Raw genomic sequence first — 25,359 nt, 5'->3', positions numbered from 1 at the left:
CAGAGGAGGGGGAGATGAGGGTATAGGCAGTGATAGCTGGAGGCAAAGAGGTCAGGTGATGAGGTCAGGTGGTGGAGACACCGGGTGTAGACTGAGGAGATAACTGATTTTTGCTTAGGCTGAAGCATCCCCTGAATGTTATCTTCCTGTGCCGTAAATTCATGGGAAAGGCTCTTAGAGGAGTATGTGTGGCCAAGAGTCACGTAGCCACTTTGAGCTAAACAGCCACAAAACGGTCAGACCCAAATCCAATATGGCTCACTACAAGAGACGGGCAGATGGAGAACACGATGCTGTTAAAAATCAACGTGAGTCCTCGAAACTGAGATTATCTCACACGAAGATGGACTACGTATTACAGCAGAGTTTTAGCAATGTGTAAATTACCTTAGTTACTTTCTCCTTGGTGTGAGAAAATACCTTGGGGTGGGGGAGCAACAACTTAAGGGAGAAGTGGTTTATCTTGGTTTACATTTCCAGAGGGACGTAGTCTGTCATTGCAGGAATATAGGAAACTAGCAGCAAAGATGAAGTAGAACTAGGCGACAAAGGTTCAAGGCCCGCCCGCTCCCAGTGCCATACGCTTCCTCCAATAAGGCTCCACTTCTTAAAAGTTCCAGAACCTTCCCAAACTGGACCACCAGCAGGAAATAAAAGTCCTGAGCCTATGGGGGCGCTTTTACATCCAAGTCACCACGGTGATCATTTGCCCTGTGAAGGAATTTAACTTTATGTACGGTGATGTTGATTTTTATATAAATGAATGCGTCCTAACGTACAAGTATCAGATATGTATATTAAACATCGCACTTTCTGGGTGATGCTCAATGACGTCATCCTCATCCAGTTCTCACAGTGATGCTGCGAGGGTGACTGAAGGAAGGGTTTGCCATCCACTTGCTTTTCATGGGCACTGAGGACTTGAGGTGACCGAGAAGGCAGATTCTAAGTCGATTGACCCCAGCACCGTATTTCATCTACCTCGCAAGTCCTAATCCATCCTTTCATTTAAAGTAAGAGTTTTTATTAATAGGAGCAAGGGTCTGACATATCAGCTTACTGCCATACTCAGATACAGTAGAACGTGCAAGGAGATTCATCAGAAAATACAGCACGGTAGGGCTTCACAAAGACCCTTTCTCGAAATCGTAAGATTCACACGGTCGGTTCTGGGTAATGTATGCTGAAAGGCGACTCCTCGCTATCCGTCATTCTGGCCAGCACTGGCCATTGCTAAGTACCCTGAACCAAAGCTAGAACAAGGATATTCTTGTCTCACTTGGCTGGATGAACACGCACAGTATTTTCTCCTTAAGTTTCTTCGTGTTGAAAGCTTTGTACAGCGCTATGGTCTACTGGTGTTTTAGCATCGCCAGCACGGCATTCTCTGACACCAGAGAGAACTTTCCCAAATGAAATCAATTTCCTCTGTGAGGCCAGCAGTTAAGGAAATGAAGGAGTGAGCAAATGTCAGATGAAAGTCAGAGATAATGGCTTTCCCCTCAAATTCTAAGGTTTTGCTTGAAGCCTTTGAGAGGTGGCACCCACTAAGGGGTAGACATACAGTACTTAACTCTTCCGCTAATAGAATGGCTCTTCATTGTTGAGAGAGAGTTGACAGCTAAACACGTCACTTTGTTGTCCTGTCCCATGAAAGCCCTTGGAATTTAGAATTGACAAGGTGAGACGTGTCCATGAACTCTGCCAGGAGGAGGCAAGAAATGGGAACAGGGAGGGAGGTGGCTGGTGCCTGTGGCACAGAGGGCACTCTCTGTCCCTCAGCTCCTGTTCTCAAGAAGCCCTGCATAGCACGGCCTCTCTGTGGAGACAAGGAGCACCAGACAGAGGCATGTGGCATCTGCCTTACCATCCCATAACCTGGTGATCTGGGGGTTGGAGGGCAGCCTGTGTCCCCCAGGTCTACTTGTCTGGGGCCCAGATTCTCGCTGGGAAACCCGGAGAAAGTCCTCTGTGTTCAAGTCTGCCCTTTAACAACTAAGGGACTCGGGGCTTGCATGTATGTATAACTCCTACCATTAGTGGGGGTTACCTGGGATTCCCCCCGGCTTAATCATCACGGCATGGCTATGTAAGACCCTTATGGCGGTGTATATGAGCATATCAATGGCATTTTTCTTTTGGTTTATGTTTTTCTATCATATATCGGAATAGATATACATTTATCTACTTCCAAGTCCGCAGACTCCAGTCAGTTTTCTTTCTACTGCACCTTTCTGGTCAAGGACACCCGAGCCCTCCATGTTGCCCAGCTCCATGGCAGGTTCATGTTATCGCCCTTCATCATTAGGAGCACTTGACACATGTATTTCCTTTCTTCTCAGTCACTGCCTTCCTTCTGTTAGAGGTTAGGACCTCTTCTTTCTGTTCTGACTCTGGGCTCTTGAACCTAAATACCTGGTCCCTCTACACCTTTCAGTCCACACAGACAAGCTCCCTGTTTGTTGTCACCTCTCAGAAGAGGCCACTTGATGTTCTCAAGACCAATCTTTTAATCAGTCCCCACACGGGCCCCCTGTCGTGGTCTTCTGTAGCTCAGGAAACAGCAGGCCATCTGCTGAAGGCAAGGACCCCTTTCACCCCAGTCCTTTCTCTCTCTGCTTTCTTTCCTTGCTTCCTCTCTGTACACCAGCAAATCCGGTTGTCACTTCCTCCTGGATCTTTTCAGAACCAAGGACTTTCCTCACCTCTGTCACCCTATTCCAGGTCACTAAAATCCTTGGATGTCACAGCAGACTCCTCCCTGGCTAGACACTGTTGAGTTTTTCACACTTCAGCATGGATCATGCTACCCCTTTGCCTGTTTCCATAGACTTGGCTCTCATCCCGGAATAAAATCCACTGTACATCTGGTACTTTACATGGCCTCGCTGGCCCACCTCCCCACTCATTTCCTATGAATCTTTACTCCTCCCCTCACCCTGCTGACTCATCTGCAGACAAAAGAGTCTCTGGCCCCTTCCTCACCCCAGGAATGTTCCCTCCTTAGGGTCTTTGCACCAGGGGACCCTACCCAGATCTATGCTCACACATTCTCAAGTCCGACAGACATCTGCTCGGGGGCTTCCTGTGTGTGTGTGTGTGTCTGGTTACCCTGCTGACCTTGAAGTTCCTCTCAGGAAGTCTCTGGACCCTCTTGTGACAATTCCCTGTCTCTCTTCACAGACCACCTCACAGTCTGTCCCACTGTTTAGCCCTCCACATTCCTTCACCCTTCTCCAATAGAGTGTGAGTCTCAAGGGCACATGGTTTGCACTTGGTCTCCACCACTCTCAGGTCACAATAAACACTGGTGGGATGTACACAGCAGCCTACATGAGCATCGGAGCCTAATTCTCCACCTCACTGATGATAGATAGCACCGTGGTTCAAGGGTTGATTCCAAATGCTCCTTTGAGGAATGACTAAGAAAAGTATATGCTGTCCTGAATGAAGTTGTCAGATGTTCTGTTGCCAGCCTCTCCTCAGGACCCCACTCTGACGTTTATTGGTGGGATCTCTGCTGTGGTAACGCAGGTGATTCTTTTCTCCCAGAGGGCAAATGCTTAGACATTACGCTCCAGACACCACATATTCATCACCAATATTTACGTAGCTCTGGCTGTTCACTTTACTACTAGAAATGAAGGGAATAAAATCTTCTCACGTTGGACTAATCGCTCCCCTTCAGCTTCCAATGAAAGCAGAGGCTCTTGGGAATTTTTTTTCCTGGTTGAATTATTGCCTCATGCCTAGGCAAGAGCTTTCTACTATATATTCATGAACTAATGCCACTTTATCTTTGGAATCGTATGGGCTATTTGTATGCCATTCTTCCAGCGTGGCCTATCAATCTAGTCATTTTCTAGACCAGTCGTGCGTTTACAAGGTCTTTCCCACAAGAACTCCAACAACTGTGTTCTGTTCCAGTCACTTCAAGGAGCCCAGGTACCTGGCAGTTCTTGCTGACCCAGCTAGAAGGGGTCAAATGATTCATTTCACTCTCAGGGTGAATATGGGCTTCCATATTCCCTGACGCTATAAATAGCGCCCCAGGCTGGAGCGCTTGGGCACACAGAACGTTTTCTTTGCAGTCTAGCTCGATGTTTACAGGAGAAAGTCACATGCTGTCTGGTTTGACACAAGTCACCTGTCCCTTAATGGCTCCTGAGTTCCACAGAATCACCCAGGGTGCTCTGCTTACAGCAGTGCATTTTCTTCCAACAAGCATTGCTGCCTCTGTTTGTGCATGTGCACATGTGTGTGTGTGTGTGTGTGTGTGTGTGTGTGTGTAAAAGCCAAAGGTCAACATCGTATGTCTTTCTCAGTTGCTTTCCATCTTCATTTTTGGGGAAGGGTCTTGCACTTTCTCTGGAGCTAGCGAATTCTGGGATCTCTCTGTCTTCACCACCCCCGCCCCCCTGTGCCCACTCCATGCTGGGGTCCCAAGCACACAGTCACCCCCAGTACATGCACAAGTTGTGTGGCTCACTCTCAGGTGTTCATTCTTGCTGGGCAAACACATTACTGACTGAGTGACCTCCTTAGCCGCCCTCTTATTCTCCAAGTGACAAAGCATTGTCTGTGTGCCGGGGTACACTACCTACTCCTTCTCGGTGGCCAACCACAGTTGGTGTGGCTTTCTCTTCAGCAAAGTCAGCACCTTCTTGGTACGGTTTAGTTTGTGGCCTGAGTTCACACTCTCGTCACCCCATTCTCTCTTCATAGTCCTCGCTGTGAAATCTTGAAAGCCTCAGACTTCTGTGTTTTTCTGGTGGTCCCCAGCAGTTAGTATAAGAAACGCCCAGAAACCTTCAGGGAACGAATGGCATGTGTGTCACTGGAATCGCACAGGAGAACAGAATTCCTTTGACTGTGTGTCCCGTTCGATGACTTTAGACACAATCCCGTGTTTAGTTTGGACTTTTCTGCTTTCCCTGGCGAACATCCTGGGCTAGGTGCTCAGCCAATTCGAGAAAGAAAAAAAAAGTTACATTTAAATACATTGTAAAAGAAATGTTACATTTAAACACATTCTAGGGACATTTTGTTGTTGTTTCTGCTTTGTATTATCCCCCACCCTACCTCCCCCAAGAAACAGGCCAGCTTGTTTCCTAACAAATCAGTGGCATCCTTCTTCCTGATACTCTTTTTGCCCTGCTGGGACTTCCTTCGAATTCCTCAGGTCTGCTGTGGATAATGACGTCGGAGCAGTTGTAAGTTCTTTGCAGTGAAAACCCGCCTTGTTTTCTGTTGCTAGGCAACCCCCTTCCAGCTGCCATTGAAGAAATGTGCGGTGGTGGGAAACGGTGGGATTCTGAAGATGAGTGGCTGTGGCCGTCAAATAGATGAAGCAAATTTTGTCATGCGGTAAGAGAGAGCACTCACAGTGTGGCCTCTGACTCCTCTCCCTTTCTCCCAACCCTTCCATAAGCCCCTGGGCCTTTCAAACCTAGTGGCTTGCAATTAATTTCCTGTCGCCTGTCTTTAGCTTCTCTTCAAGCTGGTATACAAGAGAAGTTAGGAGTATGCTAAGGGGGGGGGGGGCTAGGGAACTTTCCCCAAGAAAGTTCAAAGTCCAGAAGCTCCCTTAGCAGAGGTGCTGCTTTGCTGCTAATGAGGGCAGTGGGGAGAAGCAATCGTGAGGGCTCCCATCTTCCTTGAGATTATACAGTTGGGTGATTAAAACCTTGAAAATTGCTCTTTCCTTGGGGCAAACTCTATATGAATAAACAGTCATTGTAGTGCACTCTTTTCTTCTTAGTTTTCCACAGAAGTGTTTGAAAAAGCCAGTGCAGTTTAAAGTTGGGGATTTGTGTGTATGTGACTAAAACTGGCAGGAAGGATGAGGGAGAAAAAAAATCACATAAGAAGCTTGGTTAAGGGAGGAGCAGCACAGGGTGAGCCTTGGTGAAGGACAAGAGGCTCTTTCAGGGCAGTGATAAAAACTGCTAAGCTTGACCAAAGGAAGACACCTTCAGCCGGTAGCCGGCCAGCCTGTGCTGGCTGAGTCTGAGCAGACACTGCTAGGGCACAGCAAGTGACTGCCTTGGGGCAGATGGAGTTTGCCAGCTAGGGATGAAGAAAGGTGGAGTGTCAAGAGGGAAGGCTCTAGATAGAAACCCTGGGAGGTGACACATCCTGGAAACCAAGTGAGGCTAGAGTGGGCTCTGCAACGAGAGGAGTGATGGAGTAAAGGAAGACCAAGTGGCAGGGCCATTCAGGGTGGATTGTGGAGTCGAGGTGAGGGAAATGTAGAGTAATTGTGAGCTCAAGGCTAAGCATGGTCCCTGCAGGACAGAGTTAAACTTATCTGGGACATGGTGTGGAAAAGAAAACACGTCTAGTCGAGGAAAGGAACATTGAGAGGTTGGGAGAACCATTCAGATGAACCCCAAAGTTTTAAAGACTTGGGATGACTGTGAGCCTGGAACCCAAGGATGCTGTAACCAGGAAGGACTCAAGTTTGATTCTTGGCATCTACCTAAAAAGTGAGCATCTCCATAAGTCCAGAGCTAGGAAGGTGGAGACTGGAGGGTGCCTCAGGTTTATAGAGCAGTCAGTTTAGCTGAATTAATGAGCTTCCAATTCAGTGAGAGACTCTGTTTCAAAATATTCACTGGAGAGTAGCTGCAGAAAACACTGTTGTAAACCCGTAGCCTCTACGTGCACATGCACACACACACACACACATTCAGAGACACAAATACACAGACACAAACATGCAGACATGTTCACATACAGATACACACACACATGCATAGATATATAATACATGCACACACACAGACACAAACACACACAAACATGCAGACATATTCACATACAGATACACACACATGCATAGACATATACACACATGCACACACACAGACACAAACACACACAAACATACAGAGACACAAACACACAGAGACACAAACATGCAGACATATTCACATAAAGATACACACATACACAAATACACACAAACGCACACAGACATAAACACACATACACACAAACATACAAAACATACAAATACACACACATACATAATCACACATACACACAAACATACAAAACATACAAATACACACACATACACAAACATGCACAGACACAAACACACACAGACATACAAAACACACAGAAACAAACATACAAAAACACACAGACATAAACACACAGAGACACAAACATACAGACATATACATACAGAGATACACATACATGCATAGACATATATACACATGCACACACACATACACATACAAACACACACAAACATACACAACACACAAAACATACAAATACACACACACATAAACAGGCACAGACACAAACACACACAGACACAAACACACAAACACACACACAGACACACCCACTCCCACCCCTGGGTATCCATGAGGCTGAAGAGCTAATAATGAGCACAGGGTTGGGAGGTCACGCCCCACTGTTGACCTTTTGGTGCCTGCGTGGTGCCATTTTACCCCTGTGAGGGTGTTTGAGGAGAGGGAAGGAGACATCTCTCAGTCAACCCTGGTTCTCTCTAGATCTACGACTACTGTGTGGTTGCTGTTGTGTTTGCATCCTTTTCAAAGCTTCAAGTTGCTCTAGAGCACAGTTGAGGTGCTTTCTCCAAATATTCAGTGAAGAAAAGTTAGAAGAGGTTTTAAGGCCTGGTTCAGCAGCTCCAGCAGACCCTGCGGGATTAAATCGTCATGGCCCTGCCCTCACTAAGCCGCCACTGTCTCAGCTCTCAGCTCTCATCATGGCCTACACACTGGGCCATTCTGCTGAGTCTTCCCTTAACTTGTTAACCTGTTCATCAGGGAAGCCGCACGCTCGCCCTCGAGGGTAACTTCCCTCTATCCAGGAGGTTTGATTTTCCTGGATTGAAGGACTAAGAACTTTCCTCCACTAGCATCCAGAGTGTAGATCCAAGACAAGGGAGGAAAGTGCTGGTCTCTCCTCTTGCTGTCCATTAACTACAGCCCTAGGGAAGGAGGCATCAAGTTTCTTAGCAGATTCTATTACTCCTGGTGTGTGCGTGTGTGTGTGTGTGTGTGTGTGTGTGTGTGTTACATGTATGTGAGAGCATTTGTGTGAGTGCGTGTATATGTGTATGTGTGTTGTGCAGATCGTGTGTGTAAGAGCGTGTGTTTTTTGTGTGTAGTATGTGGAGTGTAAGTTGCATGTGTATGAGTGTGTATATGAGTGTATGTGTGAGTATGTGGGATGTGTGTTGCATGTATGTGAGTGCATGTGTCAGTGTGTTGCATGCGACTCGGTGTGTATGTGTGAGACTACCATTAGCAAGATGAATGTTTCAACCCAACATGTAGAAGAGCCTGCCTAAGTACCACAGGGGGTTACCTCGTGGTGCCCCATTTATCCCAAATAGACACAACTAGGTTGTCCTTTTACATGATCTGCTGTTGATACCACACAAGCTCATAACTATTGAGTGCCTGGGATTAGGTCTCACTGCAAAGCCTTCACTGTAATACTCAGGATGAGCGAGGGGAGGAAGTAGACAGGAATCCAGAGAAGACATTGTTATACTCAGAGCTGTGTGTCCATGCTCCTCCAATTTCTAAAACAGTGTTATTTTTATAACACATTTCAAATATTGAAAAGGCTGAGTTATGGCTAGTAGGTGGGAGTATGGAGTTTTCCTTGTAATTATAGTGTGTGTGTCAATACTAGTCGTGAGATGACCTCTTTATAAAGCCTGTTCCCACCTTCCACATTCATGCATGTTCCAGGCCATCAGACTCGTATGGAAAGCATCTCCAGGTATTAAGACATCTTGCCAGCCCAAGAGTAATAATAAATGATAACTTATTTTTAAGTATAACTTGGCAACTAACAGATCTATTTATGGATAGGTGTTTAGCATAGAGATCGGGACATAGCTAGAAGACCCATACACTGTTAGATTTTCAAAGTGAAACATTTAGTGAATACATGGGAACTAGGAAGTACATGGTACGAGCAGGTGAAGCTGGGAAAGGGGTCTCCACATAGGCCTGCCTACATGGTGTACCCAGATCACAGCTGAGAATGTCCCCCAGCCCCGCCCTTCGACCATTGCATAGCGTTCTTTGCATAGACATTTTGTAAACATAGCCTTCAGAATGCTAAAAACAAATTCCCATTTTTTGAAGTACACATTTATCATCTAACCAAAAGTAGCACATTAAAAATAACCCTGTGGGTTTGGTCGTGTAGCTCAGTGGGTAAAGTGCTTGCATAAGACTGGATGTGGTAGTCCTAGCGCCTGGAAGGTGAATTAGAAGTTTAGGGTCATCCTTGGCTACATAGTGTATTTGAGGCACTCTTGGGTTATAAGAGATCCTGTCTTACAACACCAGCAAAAGCAACAACCACCACAAACCCTTGAATTCAATTTCCCTAAAGTGTTTATAAGGCAGGAGTAATAATGACGACATGTTGAAGACGTATCGTGTGGCTCTCAGTCACAGTATGGTGACAGTCTTTTGGGTTCTATGCATAGGAATGTTCTGTATACTTAAACACACACACTCACACACATACACACACTTACACACATACACACATATACACACTCACATACACACTTACACACCATCACACACACATACATACACTTACACACCCTTACACACACACACACACACACACACTCTCACACACTTTTGTGTTCTTTTTCTTGAGTCTCCTATCCATTCCCCATCTCCTCCATTCACCTGTTCAGAGAATTTCTCATTCTTCTGTGCTCGATGTCTGTCCGGCTCATAAGTGTCACCACTATGGAGGCACTTTAAGCTACTAATATCTCTCAACAAGCCAACAAGCAGTAATGTGAACTTTGGGACACTTTGCACAGTTACGCCTTATTAGAAAACAAATTGACTGTGTTAATGGGCCATTTATGTAAATCTATGTAATTCTCAGTTTAGGAATCGAGGAACTATAATCATAGTGCCTTTTTCCTAAGGAAAGACACATGGAACGTGCCCCTGATGTTTGTTGTGGAGGGGAGTATTTACCCAGAACAGAAGGCAGACATTGCACCAACATGCTCTGTCATCAGATTTCAGAACGCCACACGTAAATCTCTCTTGTTACTAGAACCCCTCCGTTACAGGAAGAAGCTGCTTCTGTGAATTTCGCTGTTGTTTCGGTTTGGGGGATTTTGTGTGTTTGTTTACTGACAGAACTTTCCTTGAGGCTTTGCTCCAGCGGTAGAAGATCTAAATGGACCCAGGCACACGAGCCGTGGAACCAAGAAGGACTCCTGTGTGGAGATTTCACCTCAACTGGGGGGCTTCTACCCTGCTTTTGATCATTCAGTTCCCGGATAAAAGATACACAACTCTTATATTTATTCTCCACCTTTCCTTAACTATCAGTGGGAGGAAGTTCTGTCTAAATGGTGTGCATCCACAACCAGCACCTGCTCGGTGAAGCCCCGTGTCTTAGTCTACACAGGTTGCCCCCACATCTGGCACTCTCACGTAGGTTTCGTTATTTCCGCCAGGGTGGAAGTAGTGGTCTGAGATAGATCAGACATACTTCACAGAGTGCCCAGCTCGGCCATGGCGAGCCACTCTGTGGGGGCACTTGCCCTTGCCAGCGGGGACCCAGTTATTTGTTGGGGGTCGAGGGGGACCCATACCTGCGGGAGAAAGGGTGAGAAAGAGGAGCGAGACCAAGCAGTGTCCTTGTCAAGGTCTGTTTATTGAGAGGAGCATACAGCATTTAAAGCTCTGAAGCAGGAATTGAAGCAGGAACTGATTCTTAGGTGGGGATGGGGGGGTGGTGGTGGTGGGAGGTGAGGGGTGGGGAGTGGGGGGTACTGGGAAGTGCCCAAGGACACAAGGTGAATCATTAAACTGCAAGATATTCTCCTTAGACAAGGAGGCAACAGGCTTCTGGGGACATGTTCTTCTTTGAAAAGGTCAAGCCCTTCTCAGGAATCTGCTCAGTCCAGCAGTCCGGTCCCCGACAATTTATAATAAGCCTTAATCAGTACTGACGCTGGGCAGATATCTACCCTCTATGTTATTAGAATCTATTTCTCCAATGGTAACCCCATTTTATAATTTACCATGTTCTGTCTGGGCAGTTCATAACTCCAATCAGCTCACCCTCATGGCTGTATTTTTATGACTCATCTACCCCAGGACGGCTTCCTCCTCTCCCTCCCTCTTCTTCTCTCTCATGGTTCTCCTCCCCCCAAGCCCGGGAACTCCAAGTTCCTCCTATCTCAGTTCTGCCCAGCTATAGGCTGTAGGCATCCTTATTCACCAACGAGTCAGTAATAACTTGGGGTTCAAGGTCACACGGTGTCACTTGAGTCTACACTCGGACTTTCTGTGGGAAACCAGGCTTTAGGGGCCAGTAGATAGAATTACAGTGCAATAGATGCAAAGTATTTATACATGAAAACTAATTTGTTATTGACAAAACGGGTTACAAGGACTCCCTGGCAAATGTTAGAACCAACTGCTTATTCTCAGGTAGATGTGAAGGCAGTCAAGACCAAAGCTCCCTTAAGGAACACATTTAAATTTTAGCTTGTGTTTTAGTTGGGAGGCATCTCAGCTTTGCAAAGATCAGTTAAATCATGCAATCATGACCCAATCCATACTATGGCCCGCTATGGCCTGGTATTGATGTCTGAGTCCACTCTTCCACAAGACTCCTCAGGAAGCCATGTGGAGTATGGTGGGAGATGAGCTGGGAGATGCCTCAAGAGGGGGCTCGGGTAGGGACTAGCTTCTCCTCAGCTTTCTGTGAGGCCCGCTGTTTGCTTTCAATAAATATTGACCAAATCACCAGCTGGGTGATCCACCTGTGTGTGGTTACCAGAAAAGTCAGCCTTTTACCACCCACAAGCAGATGAAAGGGAGATTTCAAAGCAACATGGAGACGGTTCCGCCTTGTTGGCCTGTTGTGGTTGGAGTCACAAGGCTCAAAAGAAGAAAGAACTGGGGACAGGGGGAGGGGAGGATATCAGCTGATAGGTGCGTGGGTAATTTTGTCTCCCAGGGCACCTCTGTAGAGAAAAATATAGCAGCTCACAGAGACCAGAGTGTTTGTTTCTATAAATAAATGATACAAGTTAGACAGGCCCTGATGGGGCAGGAGTCAAGTCAGATGTGTGGCTGGAGCAGATAGAGCGTTTGTCTATCTGCTCTATCTGTACACAAACACCAGACTTCTGACACAATAGGTTTTTGGGGGGTTTTTTTGGCATCAAAACAGAGACTTTCAGGAAGGCAAAGTCATTATCTTAGCTTCAGTTCATGGAGGAACTATGGCCAAAGCAAGGCACGGACGTCCTGATGCCCAGAGAAAGTCACAGCTGTGGGTATGAGACAGCCATGTTTCCCACTGTGTACACTCATAAGGCATCGTTACCAAGGGAAACAATTAGGGTAGGGGTGGAGTTTGGGGGCTCAAGTGGGAGGTGACTGTTTCCTCTCATGGAGAGCGCTTTTTGGGCTGGTAATGTGGAGGTTTGATTGGGAGGGTGTCAGCCATACAAGGCTGAGGGTCTGAGTTCTGCCCCTAGCACTCAAACAAAAGCCGGGCATGGCCGGTGGCATGAATTTATAGTCCCGGTGCCATGAAATGGAGACAGGAGAATGCCTGGAGCTCACTAGCCAGGCGGTGCAGCCAAGTCAGTGAGCGGTAGGTTCAGTGAGGGACCTTGTCTCAAAAAGTAGGGTGGAAAGTGACAGAGGAAGATACTTAATGTTTACTTCTATTCCTACACGTGTGCGCTTGTGTATATATCACATTCACACACACGCACACGCACACACACACACACACACACACACACTACTTTCACAGTTTGTTGGGCAATGATCCCTTGTGTCATCACCCTGATCAACCTATACCTCTGCTACATACACAAAAATATTCATGCATTCGGTTAGCAGAGCAGTACGTGGCCCAGAAACTGCTGCTCTAATGATAATATTTGGAAAAATAAAGAAAACCGTGGGTAAACAGGACACTTCATCAGGGTTTATATGTGGAGCGGGTGGGTGGTGATGTCAGCCCTCTACCTCCTGAGCCCTCACTTCAAGTTTAAAATGCCCTGTCCTGTCGCTTCAAGTGTTGCTTCTCATTACTTACAAAGAGCTACAAATTTTGTAAGTGAGCTTATAGCATCCCATGCGTGTGCCAGCAGAAACCAGAGAGGGCATCGGATCACTTGGACTTGGGTTTATAGGCAGTTATGGGGTACCATGCAAGAGCACTGAACACTCCTAAGAGCTGAGTCATCTCTCAAGCCCTTATTTATTTATTTATTTATTTATTTATTTATTTATTTATTTATTTTTATTTATTTATTAATTACTTATATTTTATTTTTGACTCAAGCTTTCATGTAGCCCGGGATAACCTCAAACTCACTGTATAGTCAAGGTTGCCTTCGTACCCTCCTGTCTCAACCTCCCAAACATAGGATTGCAGGTGTATTGACACCACACTTTAAAAACAACGAAGATACATCTCTTTTCTTTGGTAGATCAGCTACTTCTGTCACTTCTTCTGAAACAACACACACACACACACACACACACACACACGTGTGCACACACACGTGCACACACACGTGCACACACACGTGCGCACACACGCACGCACACGCTCACACACATACGCTCACACACATGTGCACACACGCTCACACACACGCACACACATGCACACACACGCACACATGTGCACACATGTGCACACATACACATGTGCACACACACGCACGCACACACTCACACACACTCACACGCACACAGGCATCAAAATATAAACTAAAAAAACAAAAACAACCACCCCCAAACCAACCAACCAACCAACCAACCAATGCACACTCCCCCCAGCATTTTGATGATGCTAATGGTTAATTCGTCATCTAAACCCTATGAAAAGGGAAAAGTGATAAAACAGTTGCTTATAAATTGAGCCACGGTTACAATTCCTATCTGTGCCCTAATCACAGACTTGATCTACAAGTGTGTGAGTCATTCTGAAATGTCCCTTCTGCTTTTCTAGGTGTAACCTTCCTCCCTTGTCAAGTGAATACACCAGAGATGTGGGTTCCAAGACTCAGTTGGTGACAGCTAACCCCAGCATAATTCGCCAGAGGTAAGACTTCCTGGGCTTCTCTTTGTGGGGGTCCAAAGAGGACGGTTGGGAAACCATTTGCATCTTAAAGGGAGTGAGCATAATTCAGCCTAGCTGCAAACAAAGAGGGAAGCCATCTGGACAGGCAGGAAGGATGGAGGAGGGAATCGTAAATAAACTAGGCAAGTATTGTGGGGGGGGGGGCTCTCAGTATTTCGTGCTTCCTCTGGGGTTTGGCTCCTCTCTGCTAGAGATGGCAGAAATGACAGGGGATTGAATGTTTTGCACACCGTCCTGCCCACTCGTTACTACTCCTATGTAGTGTGCTGGCTTTGGTCCTACTTTTGGATCAGCAACTGTGAACTGACTTGTTAAAACATAAACAAAGAAATGACCAGTTTAACACACACATATGCACACAGGCACACACACGTGCATGCGCATCACGAATGTGGTTATGATAAATTTGCTCAACTATATCAGACCTTAGATGGCCGGTGAAAACTCCTTTTTAAAAATGTTAGTTAATAATTAATTAATTTTACATTCCAATTGTAGCTTCCCCTCCCTCCTCTCCTCCCTGTACCTTCCTTCTCTCTTCCCTCCCCCTACCTTTCCCTCCTCCTCTTTTCCTCAAAGAAGGGGAGGCCTCCCATGGATACCAACCAGACTTGACATATCAAGTTGCATTAAGATTAGGCCCATATTCTTCTACTGAGGCTAGACAAGGCAGCCCAGTTAGGAGAAAGGGATCCAAAGGCAGGCAATGTAGTCAGAGATAGCCCCTGCTCCTGCTTTACGAGTTCCACATGAAGATCCAGATGCAAGACTGTTACATATATGTAGAGGCCCTAGGTCCAGCCCATGAAGGCTCTCTGACTGGCCGACCAGTCTCTATAAGCCCCTGTGGGCTCAGGTGAGTTGATTCTGTAGGTTTTCTTGTGGTGTCCTTGACCCTTCTGGCTCCTTCAATCCTTCCTCTCCCTCTTCCACAGGATTCTCTAAGCTCTGCTTAGTGCGGCTGTGGGTCTCTGCATCACTTTCCATCAGCTGCTGGGTGAAGCCTCTCAGAGGACAGTTGTGCTAGGCTCCTGTCTGCAAGCCTAGCAGAGGATCATAACAGTGCCCGGGTGTGTCAGGCTGTCAGGAGTCTCAGGCTGCCTGTCCTGGCCTGGGTCTCAAGCTGGCCAGAAGACTTGGCAGCCAAGATGGGGGCACTGGGGTCAGTCTCTAGTTGATGAAGTCCCCAGGTGAGCTCAGAGTGTTTGACAGGAAGGGGAGCACTTGGGCACCCACTCAAGTCTGACCCACTGCACTTCAAACTTGTTTCTTCGTGTAGCCTTCAATCATTTTTTAAGATACCGACATTTTCTTCATTGCCATCAGTTTATGTAGTATTTTTAGCAGGAGTTAAGCTGTAGATTCTCAGTTCCTTGTGTGTCTTTACATGCTTTATGTAGACATTGTCAAAACCTCGGAGTGCTTTTGGGTATAAGGTGTCCTCCTGTGGAAACCAGAGCTCTTTGTCAGGCTTATTAAGTTAACTTTCTGTCACAAAGCCTGTCTTTTAGATCAAGTAAGTACTGTAGTGTCATTTGATAGAATCATCTCCCTGACACCTAATTATTCAACATAAGAATAAGGTATGGGGATCTGCCAAGAACCTATCCCCCCCCCAATAAGATAAAACACACCCTGTGTGGGGTTTCTCTACAGATATCTTTGCTCCACCCCCACCCCCACCCCCACCCCCACCCCCACCCCCATCCCCACCTCAGGAGATGCCTCCCTGGAAGCCGTTAGGCAAGCTTCCTTGTGTAGCCTGGAGGTTTTTCTGCAATGTCAGACTTATTTTCATTCTGTTTCTTCCCCACCTCTCGTGTGTGTGTGTGTGTGTGTGTGTGTGTGTGTGTGTGTGTGTCTGTGTGTCTGTGTGTGTGTCTGTGTGTGAGTATGTGTGGTGTGTGTGTGTGAGAGTGTGAGTGTGCATGTGTGTGTGTGTGTTTGTCCATCTGTGCATATATGTGGAGGCCAACATTGCACGTATTCCACAATTTTGTTGTATTTTATAAAAAATGGAAGGAAGGAAGGAAGGAAGGAAGGAAGGACAGATGGATGGATGGATGGATGGACCAGGAATATGTTTGGTAGAGGCATGGTATAGTGAGGTAGAAGGGGGTGCCTCTTGCAGGCCCATGCTGAGGCATCCCTTCCTGCTGAGGGACCAACCAGATGAAGAAAGGCAGGGGGGAGGGAGGGAGGGAGGGAGAGAGAATAGAGGAGTAGAGGCTGGCCTTGAACAAGTGGCAAGAGGAGGAAGAGGAATGGGGAGAGAAGGGGCAGGGACAGAGAGGGAAGGGGGAGAGAGAGAGAGAGAGAGAGAGAGAGAGAGAGAGAGAGAGAGAGAGAGAGAGAGAGATGAAGGGGCAAACAGCTCCTTTTATACTGAGTCGTCACACTTGGCTGTTGCCAGGTAACTGTGGGGTGGAGCCTAGAAGGAATGCTAACAACTTTTCCAACTTACTTTCTGAGACAGGGTCTCTAACTGAATTTAGTGCTTGCTAATTAGCTGCATTGACAGGCAGAGTAGCAAACATAGGATCTGCACACCTCTGTCTCCTCGATGCTGGCCTCATAGGTCCCCATGTCTGTACCTGGCTTTTATGTGGTGCTGGGGACCCAGACTCAGTTCCTGATGCTTGGGAACAAGCACTTTACAAGTGATTCGATGTTAGCACCAAGGGCTAGCTGTTCAGCTTGGTATCCGTAGTGTAGCAGGGAATTAGAAAGCAAGACCTAAAACTAGAGTGGAACATGGTGGAGAGGAGAAAGAAATGGCCCAGGAGGCTATGAATGCACAGTGCTTATGTGAGAGGCAATGTTACATAGTGGCGAATAGCATAGGTGTCAGGAGCTGGGTATATAGCTCAGTGGTAGAGTGCTTGCCTACTATATACAAGGCCTTGGGTTCAAGCCCTGGTGCCACCAACAAAGCAAAAGCCTTTGCAATTGAAGGCTTTGCAATTTTAGCCTTAAGCAGACCTTTCCCTGAGTTTTAAACTTCTACACTCGCTATCTTTGTAGCCTGAGTTATTTAACCTTTCTGTCAATTGAGAATAAAAATACTCATCTCAGGGCTATTGAGAAATTTAGATAAGGTAACAGACTTCATAAAGCCTTGCTGATTGATGTCCCAAATTGTTCCTCCAGGTGATCTCCTGTGGTAATACATTCTGATCTTGGGTTAAACATACTTTTAAATGCATTATTAAACACACAAGAAAGTCCAAGGGCATCTACCCTCTTTCCCTCATCTTCCCAAATCCAAATACACAGAACAGAAAGTAGGCCCTAAAATTTGTAAAGGCTGCACACTGAAACTTAGAACAAGATCCCAGGCCCTCAATGCACATGTGTGTGCCCCATGTGAAATGGAGGCGTAGCTTCAAGTGATTGATGGTCAGGGGCAACCCTCAGTTTCCAATCAGATGCTAACATCAATTCATCTAGAGGAACTCTCTCAGAGTTCTCATGCACCATGTTCAAACGAATGTGTTTTCATAGTCAAGCACTACAAGACACACTAGTCATTGAGACAAACAAACAAATAAATAAATCACAGGTCTAAATGCCTGTGTATAAAGACTTTCTAAAATTGTAAGGTATACTAAGTTACAAATATGAAATCATTGTAGCAAAAAAATGAAAAACCAATAAAGAGTAAAATAACCAAATAAATGTGCTAACAGATCTTTTAGAAACACATGGAATAACTGATGAAGTGGATTGACATCAGATTAGACACAGCTGAAGAGAGAATTGGTGAACTGGAATGAAAAGAAAGAATTCTCCAGATATGAGATTAAACCTTAGAGTACAGCTGTGGGACCACACAATAGACATGAATGTTTAGATTTATTAATACTTAATGAATAGCGTCAACTGAAATAGGAACGCAGAAGGAATCTTAAAACAAAGTCAAAAACCATGCTGTGTACGGGACAGCCTGTCACAGGCTGAGCAGATACATCCCAATCTGTCGATGGAAGAATTTGTGACAGATAAGGGATGTGCTACCAGACAAAAGTGAGTGGTAGATTTAAGGTTGACTAATGGCTGAGGTCGTTCTGTGGCTGGCTTCACTTCTCTTTTCTCTCTTCCTTTTCTTTCACCTTTTGGAGAGTGGTTGGAGAGATTACAGTGGGGGTTTATAGCTGGTCTTACAGCTGAGCCATGACTGGGAGAGCAATGACTTCATGATGTAAAAGGTGCCCTTGCATTTGAATTAGTCTTGCTGTCAGTCAAGAAACACCCGGAAGAAGCAATTTAAGGTAGAAAGAATTTTGTTGTTGTTGTTGATGGTTTGAGAAGGTACAGTCAGTCGTTAAAAAAAAAAAAAAAAAAAAAAAAAAGCATGGTGGTAAGGTGGCCAGCATTGTAGTGAGGTAATAAGGTAGTGAGGTGGCTCATAGTGGTGAGGTAGAGGCATGGTGGTAAGAGGGTGGCATGGTGCTGAAGTGGTTCACAGTGCTGGGGTGGCTCATGGTACTGAGGTGATAGCATGATATTCTGGCAGCAAGAACGTATAACAGCTGATACAGCTGGAGCTGAGGTAATGGTGACTTTGGTTGGGTAAATCAGGACGCAGAAAGCTAGGGCTGGAAATGGGCTGTCTTCTGTATCTCAAAGCCTGTCCCCAAACTACTTCCTTAGCAAGAGCTCCCAGAGATGTCACAGCTTCCTCAGACAGCATCCCTGGCTGAGGACCAAGTGAAGAAACACAGAAGCCTTTGGGGAGACATTTCACATTCACGCTCTTTAACAGGAAGGGTTTGCTTAGGACTTTCTACCCCGTGTTCTGATGATTCTGGCAGTGTGGCAGTTTGCATGAGGTGTCCCGATAGTCTCAGGCATGAATTTGAATATTTGGTCCAGAATCGGTACCGTCTGGAGAAGCTTAGGAGGTGTTGCCACGTTGGAGGAGGAAGGCCACCGGAGAAGGGCTTGAAGAGCTTGATGACTAATGCTATTTCGAATTATCTTTCTGCTTCCTTCTTGTGGTCCCGGATGTGAGCTCCAGCTGCTGGGCCTCCACTCTGCCGCGGTCGACTGTTTTCCCTCTGAAACGCCAAATAAACTTCCTTCTGTAAGGTTTGTGGTCATGATTTGTCCCCGCGATAGAAAAGTAGCTATTAGAAACAGTAACGGGATACAGGGAAGGGTGAGGGATGCACATTTGATAAACACTAATGAACCAAAAGCATAAGCGGACCAAGCTACAATCAAGCCACAGCATGACTACTTTATTTTTATTTTTATTTTTTTTGGTAGTTCTGCAACTTTATTTGACATTCAGCAGGTCAGCTCTCATCTGCATTGGCCGTCAGTAGATTTTTGAATGTGGTAACAGGCACGTAAGTTACAAGTCTGTAGAGCTTGTTTGGTGAATCCTCATCCCGTTACGCTTTCTGGACAAACGTACTCGGATGCGGTTCGCAACATTCCTTATTCCCTGGGCCCAGACGGCTTTGTTGAGCCTGGTGTCAAGGCGCTTATCTTGAGCCCCATTTCCTTCATGGCAAATTTCCGAATTTCTTTGAGTGCCCATGGATGCGCTTGTGACTGTTGATGGTGTATTCTCGGGTCGCCACCTCGTTGATGAGAGAACAGCCCTTCTTCTCGCCACCCTTCTTTGCGGGAGCCATTCTTCCGGGCCCAAGTTGGAAAGGAAGGGTGCGAGGGATTGTGGGATGGAAAGTCGGGTAGCCATACAACTTTCGGGTCACCACGGGGCCAGCGTGACTACTTAAACGTGATGAGCCATCAGGAAAGAGACCGCAGCCCTACCTGGGTTACTACGGGGAAGCTTTTTATTAAAGTATAATTGACAAGACCGCCTATTTGCAAGCGGTTTGGAGCTGTTAAGGCAGAAGCACTCTCCCACCAGATAACTGCTTGTGGAGGTGGCTTCCAGCTAGACCCTCTCATGTCCCGCCTGGTTGATCCAAGCTGATCACTTCTCTCTGAGATAAATTGTCATGACTCTCTCTCTATTGGCATCTCTGCTCTTATCGCTGCCCATCTTTTCACATCGATAAATTCTGATTCTTCGACCGCAAAGCTTTCTTTGAAGTCTGGGAATAGCTTTTCATCCTGGGAGGCTGAGTCACTGCCAGTCAGTCCATACCAAGCCAGTTCCCACTTCTTCCCACCATGCCACTGCAGGTGGCCTCTGCTCTCTGTGAGCCAAATTCTTAGAATGATTTCTGCTCTCTCTGCTTCCATCACCTCTCCCTAGCTACGCCCAAAGAGAGAATCGTTGGAAGCTCCTCTGTGTGGTGGTCTTAGACCTCTTCTCGTGTTGGCTCACACCACATCTTTATAGGACTGTACCACACCTTTTGCTGGAACACTTCTTCCTCATTCCTCTCCTCTCGGCTAATAATATCCGCTTCTGTTTTGTGGAGAAAATAAGAAGGACACGGAGGAGCCACCCGCACCCATAGCCTCACCTCAGACACGTAACCGGTGCCAGTCACCAGGGACTGGTGTTTTAGTGCCTTCCCCTGGGATGAATACTGGTTCCACCCCTGCCTTTTGAATGTTCTTGTCTGCCAGGGCCCAGGTCCCACAGAGGAGATAAAGAGTCCGTGAGGGAGGAGTGAGTCAGGCAGGGGGTCGGGGTCGGATCTTGATTGACTGGTGGTCAGAGTGCTTCTTTATTTATGTAGAACCCAGCCAACAGGGATAGATTCATGTTTTTTCCAACACATAGATCCTATCATTTTTGTCCCAGACACGTGTCTTAACTTGTTTTTGGTCATAATATAGTCACCCTTTATAAACTGTGACAGAGCAGTTATCTTTCACAATCATTTTTCCTCATCAACCCCACAACCCAACTTCTAAGAATCTTGCAGTTTCAAGGACACGAAAATCTCAAAGCCATCGTGGGCAGATGGTCTCGTCCTGAGCAGTATAGTATTAACTCTTAATGGTCAGAGTGCCAATTGTCATTAGGCCCAAGAAAAATCTTCAGGCCAAAACTGCTGTAATTATTGTTCAATTTATGTTACATTGCAATATTTATACCTTTGTTGAATTTATCGATATGTCTAATCTTGGTATTCCTAGATCCTTGGTCATAGGACACCACAGTAGCCCTGCATAAGCTAACTTTTCTTAGGAGAGAGGTCTTAATACTTCATTCTTTCATCATTTCTCCTCAACATTCTTTGTCTATAAGTATACAACTCTGTGTAGGGCAGAGATAACTCTGGCCAATCTCACTTCACTGCTGTGCATTTTCCTCAAGGGGAATACCATATGTGGACCCCAATCTTATATGCCAGGTAAATGCTGGAGTGTAGAGTAAGATGAGGCTCTTGATCTGCTGCCAGCTTCTCTAGCTGGCTGGATCTTGTTTACCTTTTTAACTTTACCTTGTTACTAAGTTTATAAGTACAGGGACAGATAGTCTAAGAGGATCTTGGAGCCAGAGACTCATAAGAAGATCTCTGGTGTCTTTATTGAGTCACAACCTCCAGGCCCTAAGGAAGACCCCTTCAAGTCTGGCCAGATAAGGCTCTCCCTGAAAGCAGGAGGGATCTATATACGCAGGACATTGCTGGGAAAGCTTAGAAGTAGTAGTCCTGGGAGAAGGTATAAGTGGTTCATAATAAATTCCCCATCAGTCTGATATCTCCAAGTTGTACAAATATTAAAAGCATGCAATACCTGGCAATCAAGACCCAAAGTGAAAGATGACAGGACGGTGATTGCATCGCTTTGCTCCGCCTTGCCGGATCGTTGTCAAGCAACTGTGATGGCTTGATGACTTTCCCTGTTCCTGTTAGATATGCCTAGCACTTGTCTCTAACAACTTCTCAGATCTTAGCCAGGTGCTCAGATAACTTCAGTGGTAACAGAAAGTGGTCCTTTCAAGGAATGGATCCACTCCTTGAAACACCCATTTTATTCTCTAGTGTAAGACTATCATTCCAGAACCTTCCTTCAATGGCATCCTACAAATACATAGAGCTCTTTATCTGAATGAGGCCTCTGATTCCTGGAGCCTAAATGATCTTTTTCTTGAGAAAGTTTATTTTTAATATAAAGTTATTATTATTATCATTATCATTAGCATAAACATACAAGAAGCCTATAAAACTCCAAATAGATTGGACCAGAAAAGAAATTTCTGCTGTCACATAATAGTTAAGACCAAAGCCACAAAACAAAGAAAGAATATTACAAGCAGTAAGGGAAAAAAGTCAAGTAACATATAAAGGCAGACCTATCAGAATTACACCACACTTCTCAACAGAGACTATGAAAGCCAGAAGATCCTGGGCAGATGTCATACAGACACTAAGAGAACACAAATGCCAGCCCAGGCTACTATATCCAGCAAAACTCTCAACATAGATGGAGAAACCAAGATATTCCATGACAAAACCAAATTTACACAATATCTTTCTACAAATTCAGCCCTCCATACAAAGGATAATAGATGGAAAACTGAAAAACAAGGAGGCAAACTACTAGAAAAAGCAAGAGAGTAGTCTCCTTGCAACAAAACCAAAAGAAGAGAGACACACAAACATAATTCCACTACTAACAACAAAAATAATAGGAAACGATCATTGGTCCCTAATATCTCTCAACATCAATGGACTCAATTCCCCAATAAAAAGAGATAGACTAACAGACTGGATATGTAAAGAGCACCCAGTATTTGGCTGCATACAGGAAACACACCTCAGAGACAAAGACAGACACTACCTCAGAGTAAAAGGCTGGAAAACAACTTTCCAAGCAAATGGTCTGAAGAAACAAGCTGGAGTAAACATTCTATTACCAAATGAAATTGACTTTCAACCAAAAGTTATCAAAAAAGATTAAGAAGGACACTCAAAGGATCTCTTGATCAAGATGAACTCTCAATCCTAAATATGCTTAAATACAAGGGCACCTACATACATAAAAGAAACCTTACTAAAGCTCAAATCACACATTGCACCTCACACAATAATAGTAGTAGATTTCAACACCCCACACTCATCAATGGACAGATCATGGAAACAGAAATTAAACAGAGACATAGACAGATTAACAGAAGTTATGAACCAAATGGACTTAACAGATATTTATAGAACATTTCATCCTAAAGCAAAAGAATATACCTTCTTCTGAGCACCTCATAGTACATTCTCCAAAACTGACCATATAATGGCCTCAACAGATACAATAAGATTGAAATAATCCCATGCATCCTATCAGATCACCACGGGCTAAAGCTGGTCTTCAATAAATACAATAAGGACAGAAAGCCCACATATACATGGAAGTTGAACAATGCTCTACTCAATGATAACTTGGCCAAGTAAGAAATAAAGAAAGAAATTAAAGACTTCTTAGAATTTAATGAAAATGAAGACACAACATACTCAAAGTTATGGGACACAATGAAAGGAGTGTTAAGAGGAAAACTCATAGCTCTGAGTGCCTACAGAAAGAACCAGGAGAGAGCATACATCAGCAGCTTGACAGCACAGCTAAAAGTTCTAGAACAAAAAGAAGCAAATACACCCAAGAGGAGTAGAAGGCAGGAAATAATCAAACTCAGGGCTGAAATCAACCAAGTAGAAACAAAAAGGACTATACAAAGAATCAACAAAACCAGAAGCTGGTTCTTCGAGAAAATCAACAAGTTAGATAAACTGTTAGACTAACCAGAGGGTACAGAGACAGTACGCAAATTAACAAAATCAGAAATTAAAAGGGAGACTAACAACAGAATCTGAGGAAATTTAAAAAAAAATCATCAGATCCTACTACAAAAGCCTATATTCAACAAAACTGGAAAATCTGGAGGAAATGGTCAATTTTTTAGACAGATACCAGGTACGAAAGTTAAATCAGGATCAGATATACCATCTAAACAATCCCATAACTCCTAAAGAAATAGAAGCAGTTATTAAAAGTCTCCCAACCAAAAGGAGCCCAGGACCAGATGGGTTTCGTGCAGAATTCTATCAGACCTTCATAGAAGACCTCATACCAATACTGTCCAAACTATTCCAAAAAATAGAAACAGAAGGAGCACTATCCAACTCCTTCTATGAAGCCACAATTATGCTTATACCTAAACCACACAAAGACCCAAAAAAGAGAACTTCATACCAATTTCGCTTATGAATATCAATGCAAAAATACTCAATAAAATTCTTGCAAACCAAATCAAAGAATACATCAAAACTATCATCCATCATGATCAAGTAGGCTTCATCCCAGGGATGCAGGGATGGTGCAATATACGTAAATCCATCAACGTAATCCACTATGTAAACAAACTCAATGAAAAAAACCACATGATCATCTCATTAGATGCTGAGAAAGTGTTTGACAAAAATCAACACCCATTTATGATAAAAGTCTTGGAAAGATCAAGAATTCAAGGTCCATACCTAAACATAGTAAAACATACAGCAAACCAATATCCAACTTGAAACTAAATGGAGAGAAACTTGAAGCAATCCCACTAAAATGAGGGACTAGACAAGGCTGCCCACTCTCTCCCTACTTATTGTATATAGTACTTGAAGTCCTAGCCAGAACAATTAGATAAGGAAAGGAGGTCTAAGGAATACAAATTGGAAAGGAAGAAGTAAAAAAAATCACTATTTGCAGATGATAGACTTAAATGGCCCCAAAAGTTCCACCAGAGAACTACTAAACCTGATAAAATTAACTCAAACTAATCAGGAGCCTTCCTATACTCAAAGGACAAACAGGCTGAGAAAGAAATTAGGAAAATGACACCCTTCACAATAGTCACAAATAACAAAATACCTCGGTGTGACTTTAACCAAGCAAGTAAAAGATCGGTTTGACAAGAACTTAAGTCTCTGAAGAAAGACATTGAAGAAGATCTCCGAAGATAGAAAGGTCTCCCATGCTCATGGATTGGCAGGATTAATATAGGGAAAATGGCCATTTTACCAAAAGCGATCTACAGATTCAATGCAATCCCCATCAAAATACCAATCCAATTCTTCAAAGAACAATTTGAAAATTCATTTGGATTGACAAGAAACCCAGGATAGGAAAACTATCCTCAGCAATAAAAAATCTTCTAGGGAAATCACCATTCCTGACCTCAAGCTGTATTACAGAGCAATAGTGATAAAAACTGCATGGTATTGGTACAGTGACAGACAGGTAGATCACTGGAATAGA

At 44.8% G+C, this 25,359-nt stretch overlaps 1 protein-coding gene across 4 annotated transcripts in view; it reads left to right on the top strand.

Moving 5' to 3' along the window:
• St8sia1 (ST8 alpha-N-acetyl-neuraminide alpha-2,8-sialyltransferase 1) overlaps positions 1-25,359 on the top strand; it is a 137,622-nt gene that overhangs the window by 75,423 nt on the left and 36,840 nt on the right. For 3 of the 4 annotated variants that reach the window (XR_015685312.1, XM_087656088.1, NM_012813.3), the window contains 2 exon segments: positions 5,258-5,367; positions 14,047-14,139. Coding sequence is in view for 3 of the 4 variants with exons in the window: in XM_087656088.1 (XP_087512214.1) it covers positions 5,258-5,367; positions 14,047-14,139 (203 nt within the window). In the remaining variant the exon portion in view is untranslated. 4 annotated transcript variants of the gene reach the window in all.

This window comes from Rattus norvegicus, chromosome 4 (assembly GCF_021556685.1).
Source record: "Rattus norvegicus strain SHRSP/BbbUtx chromosome 4, alternate assembly SHRSP_T2T, whole genome shotgun sequence".
Lineage (NCBI taxonomy): Eukaryota > Metazoa > Chordata > Mammalia > Rodentia > Muridae > Rattus > Rattus norvegicus.
This window is presented reverse-complemented; position numbering and strand designations above follow the sequence as displayed.